This window comes from Poecilia reticulata, linkage group LG20, assembly GCF_000633615.1.
Source record: "Poecilia reticulata strain Guanapo linkage group LG20, Guppy_female_1.0+MT, whole genome shotgun sequence".
Classification (NCBI taxonomy): Eukaryota; Metazoa; Chordata; class Actinopteri; order Cyprinodontiformes; family Poeciliidae; genus Poecilia; species Poecilia reticulata.
Window position 1 is genome coordinate 11,545,155 of NC_024350.1, and position 21,635 is coordinate 11,566,789.

Consider the following 21,635-nt stretch of genomic DNA (forward strand, 5'->3'; position numbering starts at 1 on the left):
ATACAAATTACAACTCTCATGAGTTCCTGTTCGCCTGTCAAAAGCACAATATTGTCAACGCTCAATCATACACACACACACGCAAACACACGCATGCACTCACTGCAGCATATGTGAGGCGAGGGGAGGGGAGCCAATATGACAGGTAAAGGAGGCTCCCCTGTGTAGTTTTTTTTTTCTTTTTTACCTCTGCTGCTGCTGCTGTGTCTGCTTATGTGTGGATGACAGAGGACCGCATTCATTATGCAGAATGAAATGTTTACAAAACACCTTTCCTCACACACACATACATACAAAATGCGTGCACGCACCTCCTCTCCACTCGCTCGCTCACTCACTCACTCACGAGGATTTGTGGGGAGAGTCTCTGCGCCGCTGTCTGATATCCATTTGTTCTATCTGGGGTGACAAAGCTGCCTCATTAACTGAATTCTTAATAAGCCAAGCCAAAAGACATCTTTTCACAACTTCTTTTATCTCTCTGTGCACACAAAAACGCGAGTTTGTGTGTGTGTGTGGATAAGGTTTCAATCCAACCATTCTTCTGGCTCTGTGTGTTTGGTTTTTATGCATGGGTAATTTCCACTCTTCATTTTACCTCATAAGTGTATTTCGGCGCTGGTCTATAATTTCAATCCGCTCTTTTTTTGTGTGTGTCTTTTTGTGTGCTTGTGATTTGTTCGCCGCCATCATAAAAATATTTTGAAAGCAGCGCAGAGCAGTGGGGTTGCATTTTCCTCCATAAACCAAATGACAAATTAGCGCATTCAGTACAAACATGAGTCTCTCCTGTCATTAAGTGTAGAACCAGGCAGCTAATGAATACATACTGAAAGTAAGAATGCTCTTCAACAGCAGCTGTGTCTTAATAACCAGTGTGAGTGTCGGAGCATGTGCGTACACGCTTTATACGTAAAGAATCGGCGTTCTTGCCGTCGTCTTGAGTTTGCTGAAAGCATACACATGAACACTGTGGAAATAAAAAAAAGCCTCTTTACAGACTTTTATCAGTGTTTTTTTTTTAGCAGAACCCTGGAGCTTGTTGTTGAGTATACCTTCTTTTAGAAGCGCTACCAGCTTCCGGTGCTACCCCCTCGGGCCCCCGGGGGCCATCAGAGACAAAAACAGCCCCACTTGGACCAGTAAACTACAAAAGCATGCATTGTTCCTTGAAAGTATTTTAAACACATACCAGCACTGCCTGGAAGACTGCCAAGAGTAGAATTCCATCAGTGCTACCACCTCCCTAACACATGTTACTGCTAACCGCCACTCAGCCCCCAAGACATAGATGTAACACAAGATCATTGCCAATGGAACCGCTGGCAGCCTGCGCCGCTGAAAGGATACACTGAAGGCCCAGGTATGTGCCACCCTGCTTCACTCTGGTAACAGACGTATGTTGACATTGTTTTGGCACTGCGCAGGCACAAAAACAACAAGGCGCATAAACTGCTGAATTTGTATACACATTTTCAAAGTTTACCCCTCTCTCTCTTTGCTTTTAAAAGCTATAATGTGTGTTCTAAACACAGAAGTGACACAAAAACTGTTTTAACATCCCAACCTTTGGCTTTTTGCTGAACTTTTCACTATCTGGCATTTTCAGAAATGCAGAGAATAATATTTTGTGCTGCTAAATTGCCTCTCCCGTTCTCATCAGCTCTGCCTCCGAGCAACCACCATGTGATTTGGGTTTCGAAGCTCGTCTGCGAGACACGGCGTGGTGGTGAACGTCGCTTCGGTCATCCAAAGCGAAGTAGGTGGTTTATTTTGGGCAAAGAAATCAATGACTTATTATAATAGGTTTTGCTGAATATTTCTTCTAAATGTTATCTAATTTTTCCAGTCTGTCTCCGGTTTACTTTGCTACTTGTCAGCAAAAAACGGTAACAGCTATAGGAACTTTTGTTGAAAATTATACAAACATGCAGGCCACTTCCATTTTATTGAACTTTTCACACATGCATGCACACACAGTCATTCACACACAGTTGTAGCCCTAACATACAGTATCTTTGCCCTGACATCCAGGCTAAAGGCCATAGTTCTCTGACCTCTCTTCTGGTTGAATTACTATGTTTCTGTCTTCTTACACTGTCTCTAGCCAAGGCAAACACAATATCCCATAAAACCAACCCATACCAGAGCATAGAAAATGTAACAACTAGAGGTGTGTCAATCTAGTTGACAAACCGATCGGTCACCGATCATAATCGGCCGAGTTCCGTGAAAAAGTGTATGATTGGTGATCGCCGATCATGGTCTCTTGTTGCCGATCACACAAACCGATCACCTGCATCTCATTTCTCAGCCTGCCTGTGCAGATGGTCTCCTCTTTCCTTCACWCTGCGCAARCGTGCAGCAACAAATCCTAAGCTATGTGGAACTATAACGCACTGAGTGACTGGGGAAGTTTGCGTGTTGCGGCAGAAAATTGAAGCACGTGGGGTGAAGCATGTGGGGTGAAGCACGTCAAAATGCATCAACATGGTGAATCTAATATGGCATAAAAACAATGGCCTACTTGACGGAGTTTGGCTATATCGAGGTTCACTGCAGTAAAAAAAGACATATGGAGGATCAGATAGCAGGTAAAGCAGCGACGCTTCTGCTCCACCTGGTAGTGACTCTCACACCGAACCTCTGCTTAAAGCTGCAGCATCTAACTTAAAAAAATCTATTTTACACACGTATTAAAACGTTCGCTGTCCTAACATGAGACAGATAATCTCTGAAAAAATAATCAATCTCCTCCCTGTTCTGCATAATTACTCTGCTCAGTCAGAAACAGCCAATCAGAACTAGCAGTAATCAGCTAGCCGCCATTCTATCAGGAAGTTTTCATTCAGTAACTCAGGATTGTTTATTGTAATGGAACCTGTTTTTGCCTTTGAATGTTAAGTTTTATACTTGAATTTTTTGGCAATATTGAGAGGTTTTATTTTAACTTTTTGCATTATTTAGCCTCTTCAGAGCCTTCATGTTTTCAGTCTGTTAAAGATAGTATTACCGATAACAGTACAATTTGCAGAATGCCTGTTTTGTTTTTTTCTTGGAAAAAGTTATTAAAAACAAGTTTTTGTCTAAATTAAGGTGAATTCATGGTTCCTTTTTCCACATAATGTAACCGGTAGTGTTTATGATAAAAAAAATAAGAATTATGTGATCGGTATCAGTGATCTGTATTGGTGATCTGCCCTCATGGGGTGATCGGAATCGGCAAGAAAAAACCTGATCGGCACATCTCTAGTAACAACATATTAATAACTCCTTTGTACATTTTGTCTCAGTTCTTACGTTTATCAGGATTTTATTTGACCTACCAATATATAATACTGAATATTTGTAAAGTGGAAGTTTTTCAAACAAAAAATAAAAGCTGATATATTGGAGGCATATTTTTATTTTTGCTCATCTTTGAAAAAAAAAACTTCTAGTACTTAGTTTTACACATTTTCTCATCAACTCAGTCCAATTTTACTGCAACCACTGAAAAAAATAATCATGATGCATCTACCAGTGGGGTTAATACGTTATATGTGGTGAGGAGTGTTAATGTCCCTCCACATAGTGTTTTGCATTCAAGCCAAAATAACGCTTGTTCTCATCTGCAAAGAGCATCTTTGTGTGGCGTCTCTTTTGTGGCTTATTGCTTTCTTATTGGTGCTTTTTTTTGCATAAAGGCCAGATTTGTGACCTCTGTGCCCTGCACATAACAGCCATATTTATAAAGAACTTAAATGAAACATGTGGACCCTATTTCCTCAGTAGTTGACTTCTAATGACGACTGGTTTCACTGGAATGTATTCAGGGCTTTGCACAAATGCAAATCATGCCTCACATCAGATTTTATTTGTAAAAAAGTAAAACAAAACCATTTGTTCTGTTTATTCCACTTCATAATGAGGTGTTAGTTTCTTCTGATCTTTCTCACAAATAAGCAAACAAACAAAAACAAAATGCTGTAAAAATACTAGTTATTGTAGTTGTAGTTCATGGACTGTATTCTCCATGTATCACACCAACTATATGCCATGCAAATGGAAATAATCCATCTTTGAAAACAGACACACCTGAGTGCATTCTTCCTCATTGGCTCATGTGTGTATTGAGTCTTGAAAGTCAACTCACCTCCATCACCCCTTGGAAATGGATCAGTATTTACATTAGCATTAGATTTAGACAGCGTGGCTCAGCCACTTAGTCCTTATTAACCATCCTGACCTTAGCCCATTAGGGTCTAAAAGCTGCCGCTTGTCTCCATTGCTGGCAGGTGAGACTGACCAGACTTCACCATTTTCCTACACTATCAACGGCTGCAATTATCTTCTCCATTGACTCACATTGGGACAGAGATCACAAAATCCTTGATTATTGAACTACTAGTTGGAGTGCATTTCTTTCCTCAACACTTTCCAAGCACACAGGCTTGTATGGTTTTCATGCAAGCCTAACTATTTTCATATCACAAAAAGAACCAAGGAGAGGTCAAAGATGGGGGAAAAAAAGAGGGTTACGCTTTCGGGCAACAATATCAGAGACATTGTTTTACACTGCTTCAAATTTGGTATTTTCGTTCAATTTAACAAAAACACTTCAGAAAAAAGAAGAATCACTGCTTTTTTTTTGCAAAGCCTTTTGTCCGCAGTGTACATTATGAGGCCCTGCTGCTGCATAGTATCCAAAGAAGAAAAAAAAAAACAATGAGAGAAGTACACATGGGCAGACGTGAAGCAAAACAGGAAAATCTGTGACAGAAAGAACAAAAGAACAAGACGTGGAAAGATAGAGAGAGGGAAAGATAGGGGAGAATCTAGACGAGCATAGCTGGGTTCAAATCACTAATTACACATTCCTGGGCTTGTGAAGGGGAGTATTGTTTTCCATTTAGCCCCAACCCTGTCGCATGGTTTTACTTAGCACAAAACAAAAGGTACAGGGAACAAAACACAAGCCTAATACCAGGGCCTGCTAATGACAGAGAAATGGGGTAAATTATCCCTGTGGTGGATCCTCGTGAGAAAATGGCTGGCGATGACTGGACAAAGGGAATTCATTTTGAAACTGTCAGAAAATGGCAGACTGCTTTTCATAAGGTTTTCGAATAAACAACTGCTCCGTCTAACACTTTACAGACTTTTCACTGCATATGTTTACACGGAACGACTCTACAAAATAACTTCCAATAGATGCCTCTTTGGAATCAACTCGTAATGAAGTTTCAGCGTCCGTGATTATTACACTTCAGCACATTCAAGTAAAGTTAAGATGGCTGACGCTTTTTCTGTGTCACTTATTGGGCATACGCCGTTTAAATAAGCAAAAATGCAAAGCCCACGCTAGAGTGGCGCTCTGTAGGAAAAAGCACAATGAAAGCACCTCTTCAGTGGAGCTATTTTGCATATTTCCACAGGAAATCAAATACCTTGCAGTTGACCTACAAGATGGCACACTTGATCTCTCTCTTTACAAAAGGCAGCCATCTCTGTCTCTTTTGCCCACCTCTTTCAAAACTCAAGGACTTATATAGCAACTGCTTATCACCGAGCACATTGAGAGAACATTTACCGACTCCTTACATAAACCCACGGAAACGTGCAGTCAAAGCAGTCTTCGGATGTTCCGATCAGTCCCATAAACCCGTAACGATGAGCTGCGCTAGGAACACGGGGACCTCTATGTTTTCTGCAGGAGTCACTGGAGGGGTTAAGCCAATAGCACTGGTAACACTGGGCAGAATGGCCTGGCTGGTGGTGTTTGCCCAGGCCCCAGCCGTCGAAAAGAAAGATATTGTTTTGTCCTGAAAAAGCCTCAGCCACAGTCCGCATACCAGCGTCCACTCAACATACCAATGGGGCCTTTGAAGATTACTCAAATGTTTGCCTTTGCCCACCACCCCCTCCGCTCCTATTCCCAGTCTTAACCTAGAGCGCTTCCAAAATGAGGAAAAGATGAGAAAGGAAAGAGTGGCGAATCGTAAGCACTCGGATTCAAGGCGTTCTCCTGTAAGCGACGGAGCAACAGAGATTTTGTTGCGGACCGGCCACTCGCAGGTAAATCCCAGCAGAAACAGTCAGACGTGACAGGCCAAGCGTCACATAAGTTTGCTGATCCTTATTTACCAGCCGACTTCTTAGGGTAGTGCGAGTTTACAGCACTTGCTATCATCCACAATTAGAGTGGACTATAATAATTCCAATGGGTTAATTTAACAGAATGTGTGGAGAACTCGGGACCCACTCACCCCCACACAAACCACATTAATCCTGAACAAGTAAGTGGGCTTTCTATCAGGTCTATTTCAAAGCATTAGGGATTACCTCGCAGAAACTAAGCTGCTTGAACTCACAGGAGGTCAGCGGTATTGTGCTGCTGCAAAGATGGAGGGCCTGTGGTAGAGGCGGATAGACAGCAGGACAGGTCAGTTCCCCTTTCCACAGCTCTCTGACAACATCCCCAAATCCTTCTCCCTCCTCTTTGCCCGCACTCTTTTCATCCCTGTCTCCCTCTCTCTCACCGTATAATCGAATATCTCCCACTACTTATCTATTCACTGAGCACCTAATGGTTAAAATCAATTACAGCTGGTATGCTGAAATGCCGAATACGGCTACACATGCTGATAATGACAGAGAGAGTGTGAGACTGGGGATGGTGGTGGTGGTGGTGGGGAGCCCAGAAAGAGAGTGACTTGGGATTGTTCCAAGGGAGTAGCACAATTACCTCCAATCGATTGATTATTGATTTGGAAGGGCGTTGAGGAGTATTTCAGTTCAACTTTGTCCATATCAATATCCTGATAGAATCATAAGGCGGTTAGAGCATGATGGTGCTATCTAAATACAATTGCAGAGCTAATGCAACGTTTGAAACAGCTGAATCGAACGATTTTATGACAACTTCCATACAAATTAAGCACACGTTTTAATGTCAGGTGATCTCAAAAGTAAACCTAATTAACTCCCACTAAAGAATTCATCTGATCTCCCTGCCATGTGATCTGTCTGAAGTTGGTCTGATCAAATCAATGCTTCAAAAGTGGAGACAACGTGCCACCAGGGATCATATTTGTGCTCAAAGCACCTTCTTTCTTTATTACTTTTTTTTTTTTTTTTTTTTTTTTTTAAAAACGGTGTCTGTTGTCTTAGTGAAAACAAGATAATCAAACCCCGAGAGAAACGGAGGGATAGAAAGGAGTTGGAGGTATATACAAAATGGGTTTGAGCAAGGGGTGTATGATTTGAATGTGGAGGAGGGGAGTGTGTATTTTGGCCAGGATATAGTGAGGATGAGCGGGTTAAGGAGACGGGGAAGAGACAGAAAAGCAAAGACAAACTCCTGCCAGCTTCTTTGTTCTTGCATCCCTGACACTACTCCCCCTGCTCCCCGCTTCCAAGGCCTTCACAACCCCTCTCCGCCCCCCCACCACCACCCTCGTCCTTCCTCTGTCTCCACTCCACCCCCTTCTGCTATCGTTCCCATACCTGTCAGCCCAGATCTGCTTCACAGTCTCCTGCACATGGACACAGCCCAAATGACCCACAGTGAGGGGTGGGAATGGTTATTAAAAGGATCACATCTGGCTATTAATCCGAGAAAACCGGCAGTGTCTGTTTCTCCGTTTCGCCAAGACAGAAACTCACCTTTTATAATCAAAAACACAAAAAGCATTTACGTTGCAGCCTGAACTAATTCACTGGGGAGTCAAGAGGTAGAGAGGAGGTGAGGGGTGGGGGGTGGCTAGGGTAATTAAGCATCATTTATGAGTGTCAGCCAAAAGCTGGATCAAAGCTGGACATTACATACACACACACACACACGCACACACGCACACAACAGCTCACACGACCATCTGGTAAAGGCGTTAGTAGGAGAATGGGTGCAACTCTTATTAATATCTATGAGGATTATTAAGAAGACGGACGAGGGTGGGGACGTTCGTCCATTCAAACCTCTCAAACACAAAGCCACTGGCACAGCATACAAACACACACACACACACCTGCTTTTATGCTTTAATTAGCCTCCACCCCAAGCACCCCGCCCCCTGACCTCTGAAAGATTTCCATTGTAATCGCAGCGCAGGTGAAACAGGAGACTATTTGACTAATCTACCAGCCGGCATCAGTTTGTCTCGAAGAGAGGGATGTAGCGCAACCGTTAAACAGACAACCTTTTTTTTTTTTGGCTTGGAAAAGAAATAAAAAAAGTGTGAAAATTTGCCTGATCGGGTTTACAGCTCTGAACTTTTCATGCCATCCTACGTCTCCGTGACAGAAGATGAAAATCTATATCTTGCAGTCAAGTAGCATCTCGCGTGAAGTGTCTGACAAGATTCCCCTTTTGAAGAGAATATCAACTCCACGTCTGTCTAGAAGTGCAAGACAAGGACGCCGTTATCAACAGCCTGTGTCTGGAGCAGGCGTACGTGGACTCAAGTGGAAAAACAGTAACCTGATACCCACATGTGTGAGTGTCTGTATGAATCTATGTAGTACCACACCTCTGCATGTGCATATACAGTACATTGATGTGTGTGTGTGCGTGTGTGTGTGTGTGTGTGTGGCTGAGAGCCTGCGCCATAAATGGGGCCATGCGTCTGAAATAGACCCAGACATTTTTCTATTATACGGACCAGCACAATGATGTTTTATGCAAATCTGTGGGAGTCAATCTCCTGTCCATTTCCCCATCACACAAGTCCAAATGACAGTCCAATAATTTGAGCTGCATATATATTGGGCCATTTGATTTTTAAATGAGAGAGACAGGCTTGACCCCTGCTAATAGTCAAGGCCCCAGTGGTGGACCTAATATCGCTGATGCACAAGCAAAGCTACCTCCATCTGAGCTAGATGGAGGAAAATTAAATTCAAAGGTAGGGCCAAGAGAGAGGAAGAAAAAAAATACAGTGAAACAGAAAGTCTGATCTGAAAATGTAGCCTCCTTTCCTTTCTCTCTCCTCCTATCACTCCTTTAGATAAATTCAGCCATACCCCATGACTCCAAGCCATGGTGTTGCCAAGAGGATCATAGGTAATGAGATGCCCTACCTACTGCTCCCCAGGAGTTGGACCGAAAGAGGGAGGCAGAATGAAAGGGACTCAACAAAGAATGGGAGAGACATGGCAAAAGAATATATCTAAATGTTCTTGAGAGTTCAGCTGAATTCAAACTATTCCCAGTTTATATATTTATCTCATAGCCATACATTGTAATTTTTCCCTTCCTCCTTTCATTTTGTGTTTGTAAGTAAACCATGTCATAGTTGCATACTAAAACCATTGGACACCTTTTTATTTATTTATTTATTTACTGTCAGTAAAGTGAGGAATGGATATATAGAGTTATATATAGTTATATTCTCAACTCTTTTCCAATGTAATTTAACTGTATATTATTTTATCTAATTTTTATCAGGTGCCATATTTCTTTGAATTTTGACTATGACCCTTTGTTTGGGACAACTGACTCTTATGAAATACGGGGGTTCATCAAAACCCCTCATCAAACCAAAATAATTGAAGGGAAACTCATTGTGTAAGATTTAATTTAATGGAATCAAATCATTATATTTGCATAGAGTTGACTACGATTAGATTACAGAACATTTACCTAAATGGTCAGTTGTCAAAACTGGTACGCAAAGTGCCCATGCACGGTGTAAACTGATGCTTTTGGTAGAAAATGTCTGGCAGCAGATGAAACAAATAAACCTGGTAAAGTATGAAAAAAGGCACACAGGGGAAAATGACTAGAACCCTTAAGTCCATGTTGGCCATAAACTGTGAAAGATATTTAAGAGACTTTCAGGCTTAGCTTGAAAAGAGATTAGGAGAAAATGAGTAAAGAGTAAAATAATTTTAAAAAAATAAATAAAAAGGAAAACAAAGTAATTATGGAAAAACGGTGTGGATCCTGCATGTCCATTTCCGTCTGAATTATGACGGAAACTTGGAATGAGAAGAAGTGGTTTTAGAACAGTTTGAGATTTATTTGGATAGCCATCTGAGAAACAGGTGCCATGGTCTCTAAAACAGTGTGTATGCGTGTGTGTGTGCGTGTGTGTGTGTGTGTGTGTGTGTGGGTGTGTGCGTGTGTGTGTGTGTGTGTGTGTGTGTGTGGTCCTCGACTGCGCCACATTGGCCATGAACATTCTCAACTCCTAATGACCCAGGGACAAGCACAACGTAGATCTCAACCTCAAAGCCCTATTGGGACACATGCACACAAACACATATGTTCACCTCAAACTAAACCCCCTACTTATCCAGGCAGCACTTGTGAATGGCACTGACAGATTTACTCTCAACTCTGTGTGCATTAAGGCCACTGTTTGTTAGCGAAATTCATAACGAAGCCATATATCATAATATTCGAGTCTAAACTAAAAACGAGCCAGGTCAGCTATGGACATGCTACGTTACACCTCATAGGCTGGTAGTACAGACACTTTCTCATAACACCTCCTGCTTTGTCAACTTTCTTAGAGGGATGGAAACTTGTACGTGGTTGACAGTTGTCATAATAACCTCAAAGTTAAGGTTCAACAGACGCTGTTTAAAATCTAAATGCAAAAATACAATGTTTAAACTGTAGGCTGCAATTATTCCCATGATGAATAATGCAGGGCCAATCAGACCGCCCACATTTCCAATAAGTGGTGAGTAGCAGGCCTTTGTTTTTTTTCTATGTAAGGCCTATGAGCTCCTTTGCCACCTGCTGTGCCCTGGACACCAGATGACTTGATGTCCATGAACTGCTAATGTCATTTCCCTTTTGCTGTTTCAAAGTCTGGGAAAAAAAAAAAGAGAAAATGACTTTCAAACTCTTACTTCCCCTCAGAAGTACTCAGTGGCTGCTACAAAGCGGCCATAAAATCTCCTGAATATGCTTTTTGTTTGTATCTTCAAATGGTTTCCCATGCCATAAAGATATTCTCTGTTTCCAAAAAGCCAGATGGTAAAGTCGTCAACACTCGGATCTTTTATGCGTGCGGCCAAGCTACCTCTATCCCCATGTGCTTCTCACCTCTGCCAATACATAAAAGGAGAGGTGTTTTTCTGGTCAAATAAAGAAATGATTTTTTTTTTCCCTCCGCTTTTGCTCTGCAGCTCACTTAGCCCATTCTACACTTTTTCTAGCTCTCTTTCTCTGTTTTACCACCACATGTCCAAGGGTAAAATAGTGGAATTTCTGCCAGAGGCATTAAAAGCGTCATCTGTGGAACAGATTTGTTGAGGCCTGTGGAGTGGGTGGGTGGGTAGATGAGGTACAGGGGCATACGGGTGCACTCAGGGGACATTGGGATGACCCTCACTTGCCTTGGCAAAGCTGCCGTTTGCGTGTCTTAAAATGCACTTCCTGATTCTGCAAACTGTCTCGAATATATATATATAAAAAAAAAAAAAAAAAGTTGAACAGATCTCTAAGACTTCTGCAGTTTGTACACATTACATTGATATTGTTACCTCTTTGTGTGATTAAATTGCTGCCAATATTTAGTGTAACCTTGGCAACTAAAAGTGGCTCGTATGAACTCAGCGGAAAAGGCAGTCAAACGTGATTCCACTCTTTTAAATGCTTGTACATGTGTGGAAACAAAGACACATGGACTAGCGCTCAAGTCTTCCTTTGACAAAAAGGAGATTGTGATTTGAGTCAACTAATCATGCTGATTCAATATGCTGCGGCCTCAGGTAATGCAGCATAATGTGAAAGCTGCACGTTTGCTAAGAATTTCTCAATTTCCCCCGAGCAGAGACATCTCCAGTTCATCTCATGCCAAGTTCAGCCGTTGCCAGACTGTTGACAATCTTGTGTTAATATGAACATCCTGTTGAAGTTAGCAAAGACTGTTTTACATAGCCCTGAGAATGCCAATTAGTCTAATACAGTTAGGACTCAGATATTTCCTAAATAAATGCAAATCCTTAAAAAAAGGAATAATATTTTAGTAAAAGCAAAAAATAAATAAAAATATTGATGTAAAATTCAATGGGTGAAGTGGCTAATTAAAAAACAAAATGACTGCTGAGTATTTAGCTAAAGAAATGTGATTCACATTATGTTGAAATGCATCGAGAATTTGGCTGGTGGGGGAAAATTGGGTTACCATATTTAGCCAATTTCCACTTGATCAACACTAGCTTTTTCTGTTTGGTGAATATACCATGCTAAAGTGCTACTAAACTGTTCGCACCACAACACTGTTCGTTATGAAAGGTGTTACTAAGAGAAGAAGACTCAAAGCTTTGGTATCTGCGAGGTTTTTTTTTACTATCTTGTAGTTGTTCAGTGAGGCTGCTGGAACAAATGGAATGATAAGTTCTGACAATTTTGTTCCTTTCCAATTTCATACTTTTGCTGTTTTAGTCATTAATTAATTACTTTCTCTGGCATTAAACAGGCTGAGGTTTAGCATTGTGTTTACTCAAAGACGTCTGGTTTCTTTTGGAGTTATGTATTAATGAAATTCCAGATTATATTTTAAAAGAGTGGAACCATGATGAATTGTTTGATCAATATTCATCTTTTGCAAAATGCATTTTTGATTTCCTTGGTTTACCATTGTCAGATCTGAAATATTTTAATGTCACAAAAAAAATCAAAGCAGAGCAGTAAAGATGTCGTACGTTCTCAAGGGAATACACACACGGACAGGTGTTTATCTTTAGTAATTCTAAAAACACTAATTGCTAATATAAGATGCTAACGACAATCCACAATGTCACCCATAATCATTTTGTTTTCGTTTTAAATTAGTAAAACCCTAATTTACAGCTACTGCTGTCTCGCACACACTGTGTGATCCAGCCTCTGCTGCTAATCTAAATAATTAGTAACAGCTCACGAAACAATATTTTAAATACCGGTAAATATAGTTCTGAATAGAAAAGTCAGTATAGCTTTTAAAAAAAAAACGAAGATCTGAAGGCAGTAACATATCTCTGAGTGGTGCATTATGTTGTGTGTCATAGCTTAAATATAGTAAATCACCTCTTGATATGAAAATAAAAAGAAAAAAACTCTGATTTTTTTTCTTATTATTGTTTAAAGTTATGCAAATCATCTAAATAAAACTCTACCCAATTATCACTCATTTATGTTTATATACTCTTCCTGCATCTACGGCCTAACAACACACAAACCTAAACACATTTACACACAACTGCATCTCAGTACCCAATCTTGCATATTGCTGTAAAGGAGACCTCATTATTGTAATGCACTTGATCCTATCCTGTACGTTGAGGCCTCGGAAATGTAGCAACACCCTATTAAGCTGAAGGAGACGTCTCACAACTCAAATTACCCGAAAACATTGCCAAATACTGGACATGTTGGAATTTCTTCGCAAAAGCTCTCTATTCCTTTAAGTGTAGAATATTTAATTACTTATTTAGCTGAGTTCCTGCTGCGTTCCGTCCTTCTATAATAGCTAGCAAACGTATAAACAATAAAGCATGTCATCAGTAAATGATCTTTAGTTCAACATTTCTTCTTTTCAAGCAAAAAAAAAAAAGAATGTTTGTCTGCTAAGGAGACACATTATGTATACTTGGAACATGATACATCAAGATAAAGGAAAAAAAAAAAGAGAAAAAAAGCCCATTCCACCGAGAATGCATATTTTAAAATCTATTTTCACAAACATAAACACTGCATTCAAACTGCTTATTTTTGTGTACAGAAATTTAAAACGCAGATCAAATATCAGGAGTAACATTCACAACATTTTTCCTTTCCCTTTAACCAGCAGAAAACTAATTTGCATTGGCTATGCTTAACATTACATCTATTTATTTATTTTTTTAATAATTCTAGAGCTATTTATTACAGCAAAGACAGCTGAATGTGGTCAATTATGTAGGATGATTTAAAATCACTGATATTACATGACTGTGTGTGTAATGGAGCCCAACAGCAAGCAGGAAATGGAACCGTATCAAATGGAGATCTGATTCGGTACTCTCACAGTGACCTTCTTTTTTTTATCTTTGTCGTTCCATTCTCATGGGAACTTTTTATCTGTGTGACGATGCACTTAAGAGGACAGGAAGGATTTGTTTAAAACAAAAAGATGTCTGTTCATTATGTATTACCGCACTTTACTAGTCCCTCCAATGGAAGCAAGCGGTAAAATCTTTTTTATTTAAGAAATATTTCTCATGTGATCAATAACATCTGGGACTTTTTATCCCGGTGCTTTGAAAAGAGCGTGATTTTTGCATAATTGATTGCAAGAAGAGTTTTTTGTTGTTTTTTTTTACCTTGTAGAGGCGGATGGCGAACTCGTGCCTCTGGTTGGTGGCATGTAGTCTCAGTTTATCCACACTGTTGCTGTAGTAGTCACAGGCGTTGCACTTGAGGTGCACCGGATTGCCAATGGCCACGCACTTTAATCTCCACTGGTTGGCCTTGCCTCCTTCCTTGATGTGCGCCACCAGCTGATGCTTCTGCATGTGCTTGTCTGTCTTGCAGTGCAGCTGAAAGTTGGCCTTGAGCTGCGTGTTGTAGCTGCAGAGCTTGCACTGGTAGACGTCACCCACCACGCAGCGCCACTCCTCTTCAGGCAGGGCGCGCTCCGCGTTGATGTGGGCGTTGAGGGCCTCTAGGCTGTCTGTGGAGTAGCAGTTGCACACAGCGCACTGGTAGAGGCGCAGCGAGGGGTCGCTGATGGGTGGCGACAAGGCAGAGAGGGAAGGGTCTGCTGAGGACATGCCCCCCATTCCACCTGAAGACACCAGGGATAGATCGTCTGCCATCAGCTGACCGCTGGCAAGGCGCAACTCTGCTGATAGGTCATTATTCACTACAGAGAAAATGAGTGAAAACACAAGTTAGGCAGCGAACCGGAAATGAATTAAGACAGTGTAAAAGGCAAACATTGCTTTTGCACAGCGCAGAAAGGTAACAGGTTAAATGAAAGAAAGAAAAAAAGAAATATGCCAGCCATACAAAGCTGAGGTGAGAGTGAAAAGGCTAACATGCGTATGGGGGAAAAAAATAAAAGGAAGATACACTTTTTTTATTAAATGAAATTAAGAGCGGAAAAGAAGCTTCACCCATGCAGGCCTCTCCTGCACAAAGGGGTTTGATAAAAATAAAGCCTCGCAGAGAACTAAGACTACTTACAAAGTCTTGTCTATAAAAAACCCTAATAGGATTGAATCAGGATCAATTACAATCATCCTTTTCAACTTGCTAACTCGCTCATCAGGTAGCTTTAATTACTGCTCTCAGCAACAGTGGCACAATGGTTTTAGGGCTGCGGGCTTTTCTTGCATCAACCAAAGATTTGAAAAAGCTGATCAATGCATTACACACACACGCTCCTTTTTCCTCTGCCCGCCAAACCCTGGGACAAAAAAACGAGATCTGCAATTCATACAAATGTAATTAACTGGCGCGTTTGATCCCTTCATTGTCCCTTCCTGCATGTTACCAAAGTTAATCATGTTTTTTTTGTGTGTTTTTTTTTTTTATTTAAGATATCACATCTAAACAGATTGTTTAACAAAGCAATTTGTCCACTTAGTTGATGTATAAATAAACAGAACTTCACCAAGTAACATGAACTTACAGCAGGTTTAAATGCTAAGGTGAAACGGAAAATATGCGTTCATGCATGTATGCATTATGCTGAATATGGATCTGAATTTGAATCAGTTTCCTGCTCCCACCATTTATACCTATGTACATCTGCACTCACTATGGGGAGCTGTGAGTTATCAGTGTAATTCACTGAGAGTACATCTGCTAGCTGGGCTGTGACCTCCACACTAGAGGAGGGAGTGGGTGTGCAGCACTGCAGGGTCATTGTTAAATCTCTCTCACTCCTACGGGAATCCGCTTCCTGCTGTTTGTTAGTGTGTGTGTGTGCGTGTGTGTGTGTGTGTGCGTGTGCGAATCTATCTCGGCAGAATGAGTAAAGGTTGGACGGTGTGTGTATATTGTGTTGATGGCGGTTGTGATGTAGAGAGGGGTGGATTAAGCTGATTTAAGAAAATTACAAATGAAAGATTAAGAATAATTCTCGTGTGGCATCTCATAATCATTTTTTAATCAGCGAGAGGGGTCAAAGAACAGAGACAATGACAGAGGCACCATATGAGAGCAGAGATAAGAGAGAAAGAAATCAAGAGAAGGATAAGCGTAAGGGGGCTAGGTCAAAAAACGATGGAAAGTGACAAAGAAGGTGAGAGGGCACAAAGATTGATGAAGAGCAACTAGAAGAAACACACATAGATAAAAAAGAGCAAACCAAGATGGCATCAGATAAATTAGATACTACAGATAAAAACTGCTTGTGGGAAACAATGAACAAAAAAAAAGTTTGAGCAACAATAATTCAAAAAGGGAATTTCTGGGTTTGTAACTGACTCATTTCTAAGGGAAGCCAATCTCAATCTGATGAGGCAACATTTAAATCACCTAGGCCAGATCCAAGAGCAGCTGCAGTTGCAGGATCTAGCTGAAACGGGTTAATCATCATTTGGGCATCTGGTCCACCGCTGCCAGCTGGATTCTCCAGTTTAACCCCGGCGAGCCCCATGTTCTGAGCCAGGTAGTACTGGTAGAGCTCTGCCTCGGCCGGGGCCAGGCCCAGATGGAGGCTGTGTTGGATCTGTTTCATGTTCTGCTGCAGCAGCATCATGTTGTGCATGTGCTTCTCGCTGGTCATGTGGATCCGTAAGTTCCGTGCAACGTTGGTCTCGTAGTCACACACCTGGTGAACAAACGAAGGTTTCATATTTAGCATGACTGGTTACCTCAATATTACTTTGCACTGCAACGTAACAATTGTTTGTATGTAAGATTTATTTACGATTGCATGATGTCTGAAATGGAAACTTAAGAAGCCCGAGGCAAAATTTCAATATTAGCCGACAAAACACAATTTATCCATGTGTTAATAGTGCTGGTGCAAAGATGCTACGTTTTGAATTGTTAGATATTGCTTGAACATATATAAGACACTGTTTTATAATAGAGGTCAGATGATCTGGCTGAGAAAAATAAATAATGAACACAGTGACGCACAGAGAAATAACTGCCTCATTGTGCAGACAGTGCGACAAGCTAATTGGCATGTTTACTACCACTATGCTACAATGATGCTCTGTTTATTTCAATACCTCACAGCGCCAAGTGGGCTTCTGCTTTGGCTTTGATGCAGAGGGTGCGCTGCAGCTCCCACCAAGGCTGGCACTAGACACAGGGTTGGCATGGTTGTGATTATATGGTGCCTCACTGCCACCATTCTGGAGTGTTTGCACATTATTCAGATGCTTGTCTGACTGCATGTGGATGCTAAGGTTTCCTTTGGTGGTAGTTGAATAATTGCATACCTAAAAGAGAGGGATTGTTTCAAAAAAATAAAAATAAAAAAACATTCAAAGCATTTATGACAAACACCGAGAGGTATCTGATGAATGAATAATCAGTTAAATTGAGACCAGCTTTAGATTATCTCAAGTACGCTTTGTTGACACAGGCACTTTGTTGTGTCTTCTCCTTTGAGGACTGTCTTCAAAACTGTTGTGTTATTATTATTATATATCCTAACTGACACACGCCTGATGAAACAGCGGAAAAATAAATTTCCCTTATTAATCTTTTAGAAACTACCCAATCTTTTTAAGCACATGTCATGCAAGCAGATTGAAATGTTATGGTCAAACTGTCAAAAAGGGTAGAAAAAAGTAAACACAAATATACATTATTTTAAATTAAAAATAGAAAAATAAGTCAAACAAAATCCATTAGATGAAATAAAGGATGGACAGACCTCACAACGGAAAGGCTTGTATCCACAAGTATAGCTTTCGCCTCTAGCTAAACGAGGGTGAGGCTGTCCTGTGCGGCAGTACACACATGATCCACCAGACTCCGGATGTTTTTCCTTCATGTGAGCGTCCAGTGTTTGCTGGTACTTGTAGTGCCAGTTACACTTTGGACACTTTAGTGTCTTGCAGGAATTGCGTGAATGCATCATTGTCATGTGTCCTCCTAGAGACCGAGAGGATCCCAAGACTGTGTCACATTTGGGGCACTCCACCCCACTGCCTGGGGACCCTTCACCTGGACCAGGGGTACCTGGAGTCCCTGGAGTTCCAGGTGTACTAGCATTTCCTGTGTTTTGATGTAGCGGACCTGGACTCTCATCATCCCTGCGCAACATCATCATGTCAAGTGGATTGGAGGATGGTGATAACCCGTCCCGTCCTGCTAGGCCATCAGTGGTTGAGTCATTGCTGTTCTCACGCTCTCTGCCAGCTGATAGGGCAGTGGACAGAAGGCTCTTTTCCATCTCCAGTTTCTCAGAAACAGGCAGGACATTAGACGAGGTGGATGCAGGGCCTTTGCTTTCACTGCTCAACTTAAGCACACTGTTGGAAAGGGGGGGAATACTTTGGTTTAAGAGAGGGAAATCTTTGCTACTGGTGCTGTCGGCCCGCTGGCTCGCCATTGCCATGGTCATGACCTGTTCCTCCTCCTCATCTGCCTCCATTTCGACTCCTCCACCAAGTAAATAAGCATCCTCATCCTGTTCTGGACTTTCTTCTCCCACTGTACCGGGTTCCCGCTTAATGGGCGGGTACTGGCTCAGGTCCGGCCCATTGGGTTGCAAAGTGCATATGTCCCTAACGTGGCCTTTGAAGTCACTATCAGAGTTCCGACTTTCTAGACTACCACCAGTGGCAGCAGCGGCAGAACTCCCACTGAGAGTCCTGTGGGCACCAGCCCCTCCCCCGAGGTTTGGGTTGGTCTCAGCCTTTGGCATGGTTTGGGTTCTGGGGGTTTGGTCAGTAGAGGAGCTGCTGGCACTGCCCTTCAGGAAGGCAAACCCTGCCTGAAGAGAATCTGCATTCTCCCCACTATTGTGGAAAGCATTCCACAAGCCACGGAGCCCCGTGTCTGGCCCCAGGAAGTTGGCAGGTGAGGGAAAGTGGGGTAGCACAGCGTTTGGGGGTTTTTTTGGTTCCAGAAAGCTTATAAGAGGTTCTTTGTCCTTGCCGATGCCCTGGATGATGGCAGAAACATGCTTGTTGCTCAGCAGCTTCTGTTCCTGCTCATTCAGGGTCATACGGTGGTCATGGACAGCATGTGTCACGAAGGAGCGGCTGTAACCAAAAGACAGCTTGCACAGGAAACACATCAGAACAGGTTTCCGCCGCCCATCAGCCACACAGCCCTCAAATTTGGACAAGTCCACATTGTTGGGGACATCTTTGGACACACAGGAGTTTTTGGCTGCACCTTCCGCCGTTAGATAGTCTTTGTCATTCTTGTGGCGGAGGTCATAGACACGGAAACTGTGCAACACAGGACCAGCGCCCACCAGCCCTCCAGCTGAGGTATTTGGGAAGGAGGGGTGGTCAGCCACTAGTGATTTGCTCCCAAGGGATGAGGCGATGTGGAAGGTGTTAATGATCTGGGGGTAGAAGGACATGGGTGCAGCGGGCTGCTCCAACCGTTCCCCTCCTGGGCTGAGGCCACTCTGGCCACTGTTGCCCTGGGCACTAGGGAAGGTCTGGGGTGACAACAGGCGCCTGAATTGAAGAGCCCCAGAGAGCCCCCCCTGGTTGCCACGCTGCTCTTTGGAGTCCTCCAGGATAAAGGCAGAGCCATCGGGCTGGTAGATGATCTCGCCACACAGGTTCTCCACATCACTATCCTCTTCCATCTCCATTTCACTGTTCATATCCCCTACATCTGTGGCACCAACCTCACGGTCTCCTTCATCCTCACTCTCCTCCCCCATCATCCCTTCAACCTCCTCATCCTCTTCATGATCTCCAGCAATAGGCAGGCGGGCATTAGGGCAGTGGTGCTCCATATATTTTTGTAAACTGGAGAAGGAATTAGAACATTCGTTGCAGGGGATCTCCTTTGCCGGTGCCACAGGGGATGTGGCAGGGGCAGAACAGTCCGAACCCAGAGCTGCTCCTCCTCCTACTCCTGGTAATGTTCCGGTAACACTCCCTTTGTTACCGGAAGTAAAGCTTTCTCTCCGACTCTGATCAGTTACAGGGTCGATAGTTGCACTGACAGTGGTAGGGGTAGTAGTGGATCTACGCGGACTCACAACTGGCCCTCCCAGGCCATTCTCCGACTCTCCAATGGCAACAGGTGACGACTGGTTGTTGGTGCTGTTTGTGACAGTGGTCTCCGTGGAGACAACTGAGTTGTCCTCAGCAGCAGCATCCAACCTCTGGCCACCATAGTCCTGCTGCCGGGATGACACCATAGGGGGAGAGTCACAAGTTGCCATGATGACCACTACATAGGGATCTCATCTCATCGAGCCCAACAGGGACCTGATTTAAGAAGAGAAAAAAAAAGAAGATTTATCATCCAAGTTGTGTTTTGGAACTGTGATACAGTACACCTACATGTAGAAGGCATAAGATGAATTTATTCAAAACTAGCTGTTGTTCAGTTATTGAAAACAATTTGACAGGCAGTTAAAAACGACATAACTAAAAAAAAAACTAAAAAAAATTTGAAAACAACAATCTTGTTCTTTATGAGAAATAAAAAATGGAGAAGAACATTACCAGTCTGGAGTTACTAATGAAAAGTGTGCGAAGAAAAGTCATCACATTGACCAGAATGAAGCACAACATAGAGTGAAATATATATATATACATAGCAAAACACTACAGAAACAAAAACAGAAATCAAAGACAATCTCCACCTACAATAATTACTTGTTTTTTCATGTAACTTAGGACAACTTGAAGAAAAGATTCACAAAGAATGAGCAGAGCACAAAGGACCAGCTTCCATTAGGAATGATGTTTGGAATACCAGTGAGATGTTATCAATCTTGGATTGCAGCCCATCTTTCAACCCCGCTTTGCATCTTTCCCTTGGCTTTTCACAACAAGGTACAAATGCTAAGCCATCAACAAACACACAACACAGAAAATATCATCCTAAATCCAGTAGCACTCACTCAAATAACTACACGGTATAATCACAAGCATAATTTCTTTCAAAAAGCTTAAGATCCACAACTATATTTCGACTAAAATACACTTGCTTTAAATGAGAACTATCCCTGCTCCTTTTTTTTCTTGATACAGTTCTAGGCTTCTTTCATTTAAGCTTGCGTGTAAATGAGCTACCCTTAAAAGAAAACCTTAAAGAGCTTTGTTAACCTTTAACCCACTCCACCTGCTGCTTAACTCGCTTTTATTTTTCCCGACTGCGTTTTCCTCATAACAAAGCCACAAAGCAATTAGGGGATTAATCCACAACAATCCAGGGCTAAACAAAGCTGGTGGGAGGGACAGTAAAAGCGTGAGGAATGAAATCAGTTCAGGGCGCATGTGTGTGCGTACGTTTGCTACAATCAGGTTTAATCTGATATATCCGAGAGGTAATTCCATTGGACCACTAATACTAGAGAAATTGTGTTTCTGTCTCACTTTGCATATTTATGTTTGTCAGATTAAAGACAAAAATCCGAAAAAGGAGACAAACAATGCGCCAATCAGTTACGCGTGGATGCAACAGAAGGAAAAGAAATAAACATGTAATATGTTCATGACATCATCGACTACCAAGTATAAGAACTACAAGCCCACCACAACAGTATTAAAAAAATGTATATATA

General features: G+C 42.0%; 1 protein-coding gene across 4 annotated transcripts in view; it reads right to left on the reverse strand.

The window, feature by feature from the left end:
- zfhx4 (zinc finger homeobox 4) overlaps positions 1-21,635 on the reverse strand; it is a 91,132-nt gene that overhangs the window by 46,155 nt on the left and 23,342 nt on the right. For all 4 annotated transcript variants that reach the window (XM_008396124.2, XM_008396125.2, XM_008396126.2 and 1 more), the window contains exons 2-5: positions 17,799-20,331; positions 17,146-17,358; positions 16,442-16,736; positions 14,278-14,819 (exon numbers count right to left, since the gene is read on the reverse strand). In XM_008396124.2, the coding sequence (XP_008394346.1) occupies positions 14,278-14,819; positions 16,442-16,736; positions 17,146-17,358; positions 17,799-20,285 (3,537 nt within the window). In that variant the 5' untranslated portion in view covers positions 20,286-20,331. The remainder of the gene's footprint in view (positions 1-14,277; positions 14,820-16,441; positions 16,737-17,145; positions 17,359-17,798; positions 20,332-21,635) is intronic.